Raw genomic sequence first — 13005 nt, 5'->3', positions numbered from 1 at the left:
CAGAAATCTGCTTCTATTAACTCAAATCTACCAAATTTACTTTTATGTCCCAAGAATGTATTAGTTCCAGCACAAAGTGTGCTCTATAATCTGAACATTTGTTACAAACTCCAAAAAGTGTCTCAAGAAATCGTTGAAATGTTTTAGATTCTAATCCCTGATCCAGGACGCGCCTCACGCACAGGGACAGTGGTGTGGTGAAGACATTTATTGGTCTAACAGAGACTGTGATCAATAATTCAGTTAATGCCTGGTTGTTACATCGTTTCAAACATTCCCCGTGCAACTGTACATCATTAGCACTGCTCAGATAACGGTCAGCAATAATCTGATCGTGGCGAAGAGACAGCATGAAGGTCATTTCCACAGTTTATGTGAAGGAATGAAGATTCGCAGACAACTGGGGGTGGTGGGTGGGGAGTGGGTGGGGGGGAGTGGTAATCTGGATAGGGGATGTCAGACATTGTCGACCATAAATATCCCTCTCTGTGTCCATGTTGCAGCCATAAAAGCTCAGTGTCCATTAAACCGGGGTGTGGATTTGAGCCCAGGAATGTTTTCCCATCAGCTCATCTCAGATGAGTCCTTATTATCGGACGTGTCTTTATTGAGGATGACATAATGAAAACAACAAGTAGCTCAAAAAAAACCATTACATCAGCTGCAGGAGAATACAGCCGCCGCGTCATTTCTGATTTTTTAAAATATTTTTTTTTTTTTTGCCCCCGTTCCCGTGGCGCTGGAGTTCGTGTGAGACGCTCAGAACGGGTGCTCGGACACAAATATCGTCAGGCGTATGATGGAGCTGCCTCTGAAGTTGATGACGTTGTTGACCGTGACCATCTCCAGGTCCAGCACCACCTCCTTCGGGCCCTTGATTGGCCGCGACAGGACCAGCGTGGCGCTCACGTTGCTGGTTTGCTGCGAGATAAGGAGGACAGAGGCAGAGGAGGAGGAATGTGAGGAATGGAGGGCAGGAAGCAGTGAGGAGTCGCTTCCAGCTCCCCAACATGAGCACAAAGTTAAGGAAAGTTAACCCTTTGACTGGTATTGCAACCACACTGTTCATCTAGTTTTGTAGTAGTAGTAGTAGTAGTAGTAGTAGTAGACAATAAAATGCTCAATGTCTTATTTTGTCATTCAGTTTGTAAGATGTGTGAACACATTATATATTCAAATATCAGAGCTTTTATACTTTTTGAGATATAGCACTTTTGAACAGGTGACCACAGCTTGAAAATAAACATCATACAGCTTCAGTATTTATATTGTATGAATCTGTACAATCGTGTGAACATTTTAAAAATTAAATGTCAAAATACTCAGTTTTCAGTGCACACTTTCAATATAGATTAAAAATAAATTATATTTAATCGCGATTAATCGTATTTCTTAGTCAAATGTGTTGACCACGGCACACGAGGTCAGATCAGAGCTTGTTTAAACCGAGACACTGTTAAATTTCACAAAGGATCCATATGTCTTAAGAACCTGCTTAGAAATCTATTATTAGTGTTCTAGGAGTTTGAGGAATAAAATCAACCTCTGACACGATTCACCCACACTCATTGCTCCATCTACTGGCTGCAGGCTGAACTACTCCGTCTCCTACATCCTTCCTCTTCTTCTATTTTATCATAGCGGGAAAAGTTCGGCTGCAACTTTTAATTCCACCATTATTCATTTTATTGTTTGCATCTGCGCTTTTCCTTTAAGGCCATTACAATAACAGCCCATGTATACAGCCACAGGTTTGACTCAGGTTCATGTACCTTCTGTTTTTTTATTTCCATTTCTTCAAGATCTAACCAGACTTGTTATTTAAAATAAGTCTGGAAGCAGGGTCGAATCTGGTGAGATCTTTTCTTGATATTTCAGTGATATTATCCTCCATGACGTGTTAACAAAGACAGCTACCGATGCATGCAACGATAAATTGAGACCCTAAACCAGTGGTGTCAAACGTACGGCCCGTGGGCCAAAACTGGCCCAATCTGGCCCGTGGCATGATTTTTAAACTGGTCCTAATTTTTCTACTAGGGGTCGCACTGTTTTAGTAAAAGTTGCGGACATAACACAAAGCTGGGGAACAGAAATGAACAGATGGCAGCAATGTGCTGAAATTAAACTTTTTCTTCTTAGGATTTCAGGTTGTTTATAAAATGTTTTGCCTCTCTGGGGCAGCAGGAGCCCTCCAGAGGACAAGAAAATTACAGAAAATTAATGAATGAACACTTTCATAACGTAATTGTAGTTTGCACTAAGACAAAGAACAAAAACTAGTTGTTGTATTTGTAGCCGTCCTTATATACAGGGGTTTTATTCTATCATGTTATTGTACCGGCTCGCTTGACGTCAGATCGGGCTGTATGAGGCCCCTGAGCTAAAACGAGGTTGACACCCCTGCTCTAAACCAATCATGGTGCAGAGAATCAGTATGTGACTCGTTGAAAAAGTGTATAACAAGAGAATAAAAACTTTTTTTATACTCTTGTGGACTCTTGTGGATGTGGGCGTAGACCCTGAATATCATATTAGTGAAATGCTAACTAAGATACATCAATGAAACAGAGCGGTTTAGTTATAAGATGGATTTTATATACTATACATAAACTGATCTAATCTAAAAGCAAGTAAAAAGTGTCATATCTTGCTCTGACCTGGATGTGTGACGTAGTATGAAGTTAGTAATATAAAACTTTGTGTAATCACTGATCACATTAAATCTTTATTTGCCCTTAAATATACATATCTTTTTCTGCATTTAACTTACGCAAGTGAAGAGACTTGGAGCAGTTTGGGGTTTTTTTTTATCTGTGCTTGTTCAAGGCACCTCAGTCAAACCAGTGACTTCACAGCTCCTCTAACCAGTGGTCTGGTCCAGGATCGTGGACTGATTCTAATAAACTCACTGCTAACTTCATTAATACGCGCCATGATCACAGGAAACCAGTCCCGGACTGATTTTGCCAACTTGTTTGGTCACTAAACACTTGCAGCTGTGGAGTTTCTGCACTGAACTTGATACAGATTGTATAACAATCGGTTCAGCTTTGTTTCTGCAGGTGGCGCTGTTTCCTTTGTTCCTTTAAATCCGATACAGCGCACACCTTATCTAAACTGTTCCCGCTCTTTTTGTTGCAAATAAACTGTAGCCGAGACCAATTAACTTCATTTTATAAGTTGTAGAAAGTGTCGCCGCTTAGTTAAATGTCTAGTGTTCATTTGTCTACCGTTTATGTGTCTGTGAAACACTCACCCTCATGTAAAACTCTCGTCCTTCGTTGCCCGACTTTATCTGGAAGATGTAGAAGGCGCCGGGGTAACGCGTGGTGGCCGACATCTGGAAGATGTCTGCAGGCACACTGCGCCCCGACGACAAGTCCATGTGTCGGTACAGAACGGTGAAGGGCTTGTCCCTGCAGGCAGGGTTCTCAGCCGAGCACATGCACTGACTGCAGAGGAGGAGGAGACGCCGCGTTATACATGGAAGAGAGGAACGATCCAGCACAGAGGGAAGACGCAGAAAAGGCTGAGAAACGTTAGCCCGACACTCACTTGTCGCTAACTTCGATGTAAGGAAGTTGACACTGTAAAGGATTCAGGCATGTGTAGCCTCCCTGGAAATTGAAACATACTTGTGCTGTTGTACAGGTGTTGTTACCAGTGTCACATTCATTGATATCTTTAAAATCAAACACACAACAGTCGGAGTCAGTTAAAACATCATCATCATCATCATCATCAGAAAAACAGCATCAAAGAAAACATCAACAACAATAACACAAGTATTAAAAAAGAACGTTTGCAGAAAGCATAAATCAAGCTTTGCCTTAGCATCATTTTATTATTATTCTTATTATTATTAATATTAGTGCGGCACTCAAAGGCAAACATGACACTGCTTTAATATCCCACAGGTAATTTATTTGCTACGTAGTCGAGACTATAGAAAACGAGCGTCTGTCTCCCGTCGCCAACTTTACCTTCACAGCTCCTCCCGTCATCGTACACATAATATCCCGGTGGACAGATGCAGTTGAAAGAGCCGGGTGTGTTAATGCATCTGTGCTGACACAGAAACTCAGAGAAACTGCACTCATCCAAGTCTGCACGGAATGAAGACGAGAATTAAAACAGTTCAACCAGGTCTGCTACGGTGTGTTTTTTATTTATTTATTTTTTTTTACTTTTTATGGTTTCATCTACACACTTAAGATTTACTTTGCACATGCAAAACATGCAGGAACTCTAAGTGGGTTGTAGGTGGAAATGTTGGTCCACCGATCAGGCATAACATTATGACTACCTTTCTAAAATTGTGTAGGTCTCCCCTGTGCCTCCAAAACAGTTGGGGATGGCTGCTGTCATAATAAAGGAGTGTCATTGCTATGGGGTGTCCGATTTGGTCTAGGTTGGTGGTACATGTATAATTAACATCCACAACCAAAGTTTCCCAGCAGAAGACTGCATTGTCACAAGGTGGCCAATGTTATGTTACTTCTACTGTCAGTGGTTTTAATGTTGTGGCTGATTGATGATGATGCACAGCCAGAAGTTTTTTCAGGCAAGTCTAAAAGTATCAAATCATTATGTGCTGGTTTGAAAGCATTTTTCAATTTAACTTGGATGAAAAACAAAACGACATATATTTGAACACAACAGAGAAAGCCTAATCTCCACATTTTTACAAACCAAATGCATAAAATAATAAATCACTCACCGATGCAAGTAGCGCCGTCGGACGCCAACTCAAAGCCCTCGTCACAGTTACACATGAAGGAGCCGTAGGTGTTGAAGCAGCCGTGACTGCAAGGTTCATCCTCACACTCGTCCACATCTGTGCACAGTGGTGACAGTGTCAGCGTTTCGTGCCTACCTGCGTGCGCGCGCGTTTGTTTCCTTGACCGTCTGTGCGTGTTACGGTCCGTGTATGTTTCCGTTCAGAAAAGGACATTGTTGTTTGATTTTCATTTTGAAATTCAAAAATTAAAATGGAAATTTTCCTGGATAAACAAAACTTTTAAAACGGGTCGATTTTCATTTTCTGCTTCTAAAAACGAAAATTAAAATTGTTAGAAAACAAAAACAAAAAAGCGCTCGTTTTATCACATTTTGCAACCGGAAGTTTCCGTTTTCAAAGTAAGAGCACGTAAGCGGACGGTACTGTGTTTATGGCAAGAGCGCACAAATATATGACTTCTACCTGTGGTTTCCCTAGCCCAGGCTAAAATGTCTTTGGAACCGTACTCTGACGTGATGTTTGACAGGACAAAACAAGGCCTGTCATCTGCAGAAAACTCTGCACGCACATCAGAATAATGTTAGCTAGTAGCTAACTATTCCTTGATTATATGTAGGTATTTTTTAGCTTTTACCTGAAGTATGGGGTTTAGTTTTTTCTGCAGTCATGTCTCTTCATTGAGACTCCTTTGTTGTTTCGAAAAACAACGTACTGATCCACGTCCATCAACTTCTGTTACGCAGATACCTCATGATGCTCTTACTTTTAAAACAGCAACTTCCGGTCTCACAATATTAAAAAACGGGCGCTTTTTGTTTTTGTCTGCGACTTAATTTTTTTGTTTGCTTATTTGTTTTTAGAAACAGAAACTGTTTTATTTATCCATTAGAATTTAAATTATTTTTTTTTTAATTTATAAATGAAAATCAAATAACCCTCATTTTTTGTTTTTTTAATGTCCATTTCTGAACGGAAAATCCAATGACCAAAACATACACGGACCGGGTACCTTGACAGGTCCTGCTGTCTGGATTGAGGATGAATCCGGGGTTGCAGGAGCAGGAGTAAGAGCCAGGGACGTTGGCACACAGCTGCTGGCAGTAACCATAGCGACATTCATCAATATCTGGTGGGAAAAGAAAAAGGCAAAAAAAAGTAGTAAAGAGTCGTCTGCTTTACTGCACAGAGCATGAAGAGGGCGCTGTTCTTCCAGAGGAGAATCGAGACCGTGAGGTGGGGTAGGAGGGTTGGGGCATTTTGTAAATCAAGACAAGAGACAGCATTGTCTTTTCTCATTGTCCAGCAGCGATTACAAGAAATGTGGTTTTGATTTTTGGAAGTATGCGCTCTAAACATCCCCCTTTTGGCCCCGATCTCAACCTTCTGCACAGCTAACGCCAAAACGCGAGAGACAGTTTTGCAACATTGAGGCCATTAACCATCAAATCATGTGGGTTCTATTACATTAATTCATGCTTGAATTATTTGAGGCAGTAATTACGTCCCTTTTTTGGTTTTTTAAACAATGCTAGAAATCACAGCACTTTTCATTTCACAACCTTTGCCCAACTGACGTCCGGATTAGTTACAAGTACAAGACCTTAGTGCAATAGAAGCTGGAGTATGTAATGTCAGAGCTTCCTTAACTAATTCTCCATAAAAGTGATCCAGCTCCACTACCACAGTGAACACTGCAGGACATCATTCATACAGTTCTCAGTCCTCACTTTTCTGTATTATAATAACATAATTTATAATTATACATATATTTACTTGTGTCTCCATTTCTTGCACATTTGTTCATAGCTTAATTTTATTTAATTTTATTATTACTTTCTAAATTTTATGTATTTATGCATTTTTTATTTACTTAATTATTATTATCAGTATTCTTTTAACTGTGCAACTGTGACCAAGAAATTCCCCGTGTGGATGAATTAAGTCTTTCTAAGTCCAAGCATTTAAAATGTGTGACTTGGCACGGGGTCCACTCACCCTGGCACTGTCCACCAATGAGCCAGTAGCCTTCGGTGCAGGAACAGGTGTAGCCGCCTAGCGTGTTGATGCAGACCTGGGTGGGGTTACAGTGATGAGAGTTGGTCTCGCATTCATCGATGTCTGCGGCAGAAAGGAAAACGGAAGAAGGAAAAAAAACAAAACACTGATTGTTAAGTGAAGAATTGAATTGGCGTGTGCGGACATGTCGACCGTCTGGAAACTAAGCTGAGCTGCCTGTTAATGTATTAGAGGTTTGGCACAATGGATTTTTAAAGTTTTTCTCATTTAAAGTGTGATGTTTTCAGACTTTTGACAGTTCTGCTGTCATGTCAGGAACATTTGCAACCGACCAGAGTGTTTCGCTTTTATGAATGTGACATTGATTTCTGTGTGGGCGTTATGCTTTTTGCACTTTCTCTTTATCTGAACCGTATCGACTTTCGTGTTTTTGCTTTAATTCCACTGCAGCCTTTTTAGGGGTTGGGTGTCTTGCTCAAGAGCACATCTGCTGGTGTAGTATTTTTCCCCTGTTGGTTTTCGGTGATTGCGCCGTCCGTCTTTCACCCGAGCGCCTGTTTCTCCAGCGCTCAAGTTTTCACCACCCCGTGTTTAAACACCTCTTAACACAACAGTTCACATTTCAATACGGCCTCAATTTACAATTGTTTTTGCACGAGATTCGCGATTTCTCAGATTACAATCTGAATTCCTCCGTCGCCCCCGGAGCAGCTCGCGCACAGCCCATCATAATAGCCACATTTCCTTATGAGGATATGACAAATCAAAAATTCCACCCTCTGTTTATGGTTCTCAGAGTGTGAAGTCACCAATCTTCCCTGGAAGTGAAGTGGAGGTGGTGGGGGGGAAATGGGTGGGAGCCTGTTTTTTTTTTTTTGTTGTTTAGACAGGCAGCTATGATAAGCGATAAGGTCCGTCTGTGGGACCGTTGCCCTTTGTGCCAGCTCGGAGCCAGTGTTGGCCCTTCACGGGGGAGGAGGGGGGGAGGAGGGAGGAGGGGGAGGCCCCAGAGCGTTTCGGCCACCGGCCAAGAGCTACATGACCGTGGCACCTGCTTGCAGTTACCAGTGCAAACCTCTCTGAATGCCCCTCATCTGCAGCACATGTGTAGCCTTACTGCAGTTCTCCAACATACACATACAGTGCTGCAGTTTCAGTCCACCTCCTTATATAGGCTGATTCACGGGGCTGCTCACCAGCTTCGAGGGTCCTCCGCTGACAATCGGAAAGGTTCTGACAGGAGATTTGCACAAAAGAAGGATGGAATAATCCTCAGAGACTTTAAATGACACCACCACAGCTTAACATGTTATCTACATCGCCATTTGCAGCTGCACAATAAGAGGTTTTGTTTTGAGTTTATCTGACGGTTCCAGGAGCCCGTGAGGTTGGACCGCGCATGTTCTCTCCATCCAACTCGAGTAAAAACATGAAAATCCCCCCCCAAAAATTAGACTTTTGAGGAGAAATGAGCGTTGCGGTCCCACAAAATGAAATGAAAAACACGAGGCAGCGTGCGAACTTTTAACGCATTGTTTGGGCTTGAAAAACGGATAAAAGCGAGTGCTAACGCCGTCTGCTGTTCATCGCTCGAGGCCACCGAACAATCAGATTTAGGATTATTTCAAATGATTTCCAGCAGCAATGTCGCTTTGTTCTCTGTTCCAGATAAAGAGGAGAGAAGGGGAGTTTGGAGGGCTGAGAATCTGTGAGGATTAGCAGCACATCTGCAGCAGAGCTGCTAGTTAGCTTAGCATGAAGCCTGGAAACAGGTGGAAAAATCCAACAGTGTTTTATGTTGTGAGCTGCGTGTGAGTTAGTTAACCTCCTGTGACCTGAGCTTTTATTTGGTGTGCATTGTTAAATTCTCTAAGGTATTTAGAATTAGCAGAAGTATAAAAAGTAAGCATCATCTTTGAAAAGGAAGAAGTAGTTTTTGGAAAAAAACAATGTCCTCATATGTGGACAAAGGGATTATTTCACTAATTAAAAAGTACTTATTTCAGTCCTGAAACCAGAACTGCAAACAATGAAATCCCACCATCCTCAAAAGAGTACTTGCTAATTAGGGAGGTCGTAGCTTGTTACTATTGATAGAATTGGTCAAATTTGTGCATCATATCAACTAGAAACGTAAACAAGCAGGTTTCAATCGTAAAAGCTGGACCTTGTACCACAAACCTAAAACTTAATGTCCCCACAAGAGGACGCAGGGTCTCAAGAGGTTAAAGATTTCCCAAGCTAAGCTAACCTAGGCTAAGCAGCAGCTGCCGCTAGCTCCATATTTGCCATGTAGACGTCTCCTGCTCTGCAAGAACGCAAACAACCGGAGACACCAGAACGCGGAGCCACGAATGCCATACAAATCCGACTTCTGAATCGGCTTCTGTGCACATAATCCGGTCTACACCGAACGACCCGGATGGCCCGAGCAGAACCCCATCCACCACAGGCTTTGGGATGCAACTAACACTGACACTGAGCCAGACTCTGCATCTGTGGCCAACCTCTAATGATCTTGTAGCTGAACCAGAGAAGTACCCTGCGGCCACACTCTAACATCTTGAATACAGCACATAAATACCCGTGGTTTTGGAATGACACGTTCAACAACTGGGTGTCTGTGCATATTAGGTCACATAGAACATCTGCATGGTTAGGAACAGAAATATGGTGGGTTCCATAAATCAGAAAAGGTTCAGTGACACACATGATGTCTTTGTGTGAAATTGGGGAAAATCGGGCCACAAAGGCATAAACCTGAGGCCCAATTAGCCGCTAATTAGCCGTATTCTTCCCGCCCAGACTGGTGCCACTTGTCACACTCAGGGACTATTTTGCCATTGACTTAAAAGACAAAGCCGCGCTTGTCGCAGGTTCAGACAGGAAGTCGCAGTCTGTGTAGTTTCTGCCCCATGGCGGCATCAATCAGCGGCCCATTACATCACCGCACACACATTAACACACACGTCGAGCCTTCGGGGTGGGTGGGTGGGTGGGGGGGTGCAGGGGGACGTTCCCCCTACAGAGGTATGCCTGTTCTCCTGAGCTCGGGCCCCGGCACAGATTTGGCAACACATGACCTCATTTCTGGCACCCCCATGGTGTAGTTTACCCAAACAAGGTTGTGAGCCGATTCCCCGACGGGCCCTCTCCCGCTACAACGGAGAAACAGCCCATATTTGTGCATGATCTAACGCTCTCCTTCGCTGGACAAAAACTGTACATTTTCCACTCTTTACGAGGTTCACGGCCGATTTATCCAAAATGACAGACGAGGACTCTACAGAGGAAGACTTTCAGCGGCTCGTCACGGCTCGACACACTGGGGCAGCTACGTGAAAACGTATTTAAAGCAGCTGGGGCGCCATCAGTTTATCTGGCAGCTGGGATCTGTTCGGTTTAGGGAGACTCAATTAAAACGAGGCATTAATTCCCAACCAACCCTCCACCTCCTCCGCATGAGGAGCATCAAAAAGCATCTGTCCTTGTGATCTGATGGACTCATGCATACATCCACCGCCCCCCTCCTCAACAGTTCAACCACAATCTTTACCGACTTCCACTAAACCTCTGGCCTCGTGTCTGTTTCCCCTCACGCCACCTTGACGTCCTAGTTTTAACTCCGACATGCGGTAAGCAGCAGAAGGTGGCAGATGTCAGGAATGTCTTACTCAAAGCCTTTTCCGTGTTACTACAGTTAAAAAAAAAAAAAAAAAAGGAAAAAAGAAAGAAAGAAAGAAAAACTTGACCACAAACAGCTGCAGCTGAGGACAGACGCCCTCCACACGGGGCCGTCTCTTCCAGGCTGCAACGCTCTTGAAGTCTCACTTGTTTGACAGCCAAACGCTCACAAGTTTGTAAGTAGGTGTTGCTTCATTTTAAGGGGTCACAAACCAAAAGTAAAAAAAAAAAAACAAAAAAACAAAACTGTGTTGAGTCTCTGCCTGCGAGGGAAGTAAACAGAGTGCAGTCGGGATCAGCTAAACGAGCTTTCTGTCAGTGCTGGTGTAAGAAAACAAACGAGAACAATGAGCAGCACTTTTTATTTTTTTTGCCAGAAAACCTGTTTTGATTAATGTCTTTTTTAGAATTTCTAAATCCTGGCTCGGAAGCCAAGATTCAGCCTTTGAATCGGTCTTATATAACGGAATATAGACTGTATATGTAACTCTGTAGCTGCGTGAGTTGAGCACACACAGCGGACCAGATTGGACCAGTCTGAGGAAAGTAAATTTAAAAGCGAAGGAGTACATTTATCCAGTGATACTATGAACTGAAGCCCAGTGCTGATGCACTTCTACTCCACTATATCTCATTTTTACTTCATAAATGAACAAGATAAACTTAAAATATTATGAGAAAATGTGTAATACTTCACTACTACTATCTGAAAGAATGACAACACATCGCTTTACTTTGCTCTGTCTGATTTCTTACCCAATTCATAATCTCATCACACCCCAGATTCATGATGAGGACCAGTGGAGGGACCTAGGACCTTCACTAGAAGTGAAATGTGGCCAAGCCTGATGCATCATTATTAAGCATCATAACGACCAATAACTCAATCACATAAACCAGTCAATAACTACTCTATGAATGCACAGGTTAAATTTGAATACTCCTTCCCTTGCTGCAAACTCAGACTCACCGTTGCAGGTGCCATCCTCTGCAGGACTGTATCCCAGGATGCACTGCGCAGTGCTCCTCACCCTGGGGTAGCTGGGCTCCACGGATCTCGGAGCCACCGGGGGGAAGGGCTCGGCGAATCCCACCGAGGAGTCCGGGTAAACGGGGTCCGGCAGGATCGGGGCGTCCGGCCTGAACGGCTGGTTGTACAAGTTCCTGGGGATGCACAGGTAGCCCCCGTTCTGGTTCACACAGCGCATGTCTCCCCTGCAGGCGTCTGGCAGCGTGCGGCATTCGTCCACATCTGGAATACAGAGCAGATCGGTGATAAGGACATTCCTGCATCCAGAACATCTGTGAGCCTGTTGCCCATCCACTGCTATGTTAAGTTTGGAATTTTACTCTTATGTACTTTAGATAATAGCAAGTGCTAATAACACCTTGGTACCTTGTCATAATAAAACTAAATAGAAGTCGTGCCACTTACCTATACACTGTCTCGCCCTGCGGTCGTATGCAAAACCTTCTGTGCAGGTCTGAGGAGAGATGATCCAGAACATGTCTCACTATAATTCATGTTAATCTCTAAGTTATTGGTTTCTAATATAAATCTGTTACACATTAATTTCAAAGATGGATCAGAAACATTAGTAACCAAAGACCTTAGACTAAATGAATGAAATGAATTACTCCAGGAAGGCAAGGTGTTGTGTTACCTGTCCGTGTCCAGGCTGGATACAAAGCAGAATAAATACCAGAGCTGCCAACATCCTGCAAAAAAAATTATAATAATTTTTATGTTTTTAAACTCAGAAACAACACGATGACCTTGAGACAAGCATCCCGTTACACATGCATTCAAGTACATTGCTAAAGCAAACAACTATTCAAGGAATCCAGTTACGCAAGAAAAAAGGGAAAAAAAGGCAGCTACTGACCTCGCAGAAGAGCAAAACCTGAAGCCACGCGTTTCAAACAGCATGCTTTATGGTTTCTAGCGACCTCCTTCAAAGGAAAGATGAAGAGATGACCCGTAACTTCAAATCCCCTCGCCGCTTCTCCGCAGGGCTCTCTCACCGCCACCCCCCGACTATGCGCCTTTACGCGAAAGCCGACACCAGGTTCTCATTAACCGCTGTCTGGTCGAGCTGAAGCCGCGGAACATTGACCAAGTGTTGCAGGAATGCCTTTTCAAAACGGACTGTTCAGTTTCTGCCCCACTCTGTCGGCTCTACAGATTATTTAGCAATGCAAATTGACGGGCCCCCTCCGCGCACTTTTCTCAACAGCTGGATTCAATCAGGAGAGCCAGCCCCCTCCAGTCAGAGCGCACAGAGACAGCGGCCCCACGGCGGCGCGCTCTCACTCCGAAGAGCTGCTGCTACTCCTCCTGCGCTGTTTGGGGGTGGGGACAGGGGGGGTCAAAGAAAAAAAAAAAAAGAAAAGCATAAAGCATAAAGCTAAAGCATACACAGTGGGTGTCTGTTTTCCAGAGATATAAACAGCCCCCTCCTCCTCCTCCTCCTCGAGTTGACTGCACATCTGGAGCACCCGAGCGATCCGCGCCGTAGTAGCCACATCTGGTTCACATGAATGCGCGTCGGAGAAGAAAA

At 43.5% G+C, this 13005-nt stretch overlaps 1 protein-coding gene across 1 annotated transcript; it reads right to left on the bottom strand.

Moving 5' to 3' along the window:
* Positions 1 to 193: 193 nt before the first annotated feature.
* fbln5 (fibulin 5) lies at positions 194 to 12756 on the bottom strand. The gene is made up of 11 exons (XM_047611656.1): positions 12331 to 12756; positions 12109 to 12163; positions 11880 to 11928; positions 11415 to 11696; positions 6740 to 6862; positions 5754 to 5870; positions 4724 to 4840; positions 3987 to 4109; positions 3559 to 3685; positions 3260 to 3455; positions 194 to 921 (listed from the first exon to the last, which is right to left on the bottom strand). Exons 1-11 carry the CDS (start codon positions 12372 to 12374, stop codon positions 760 to 762), a joined length of 1395 nt encoding a protein of 464 aa, XP_047467612.1. The 5' UTR covers positions 12375 to 12756; the 3' UTR covers positions 194 to 759.
* Between the last annotated feature and the right edge of the window lie 249 nt (positions 12757 to 13005).

The sequence above is a fragment of the Mugil cephalus genome, chromosome 17 (genome assembly GCF_022458985.1).
Source record: "Mugil cephalus isolate CIBA_MC_2020 chromosome 17, CIBA_Mcephalus_1.1, whole genome shotgun sequence".
Taxonomy (NCBI): domain Eukaryota; kingdom Metazoa; phylum Chordata; class Actinopteri; order Mugiliformes; family Mugilidae; genus Mugil; species Mugil cephalus.
Note: the sequence above shows the minus strand (reverse complement) of the source record. Positions and strands in the feature narration are given on the sequence as shown.

Bases quoted from the DNA above. Each gene is read 5' to 3' on its own strand.
- fbln5 (XM_047611656.1), bottom strand. From the start codon at position 12,374: ATGCTGTTTGAAACGCGTGGCTTCAGGTTTTGCTCTTCTGCGAG. The intron at 11,697-11,879 runs GTAAGTGGCACG...TCTGTATTCCAG, and splicing joins CAGGGCGAGACAGTGTATAG to ATGTGGACGAATGCCGCACG. The intron at 4,110-4,723 runs GTGAGTGATTTA...CATTCCGTGCAG, and splicing joins CGACGGCGCTACTTGCATCG to ACTTGGATGAGTGCAGTTTC.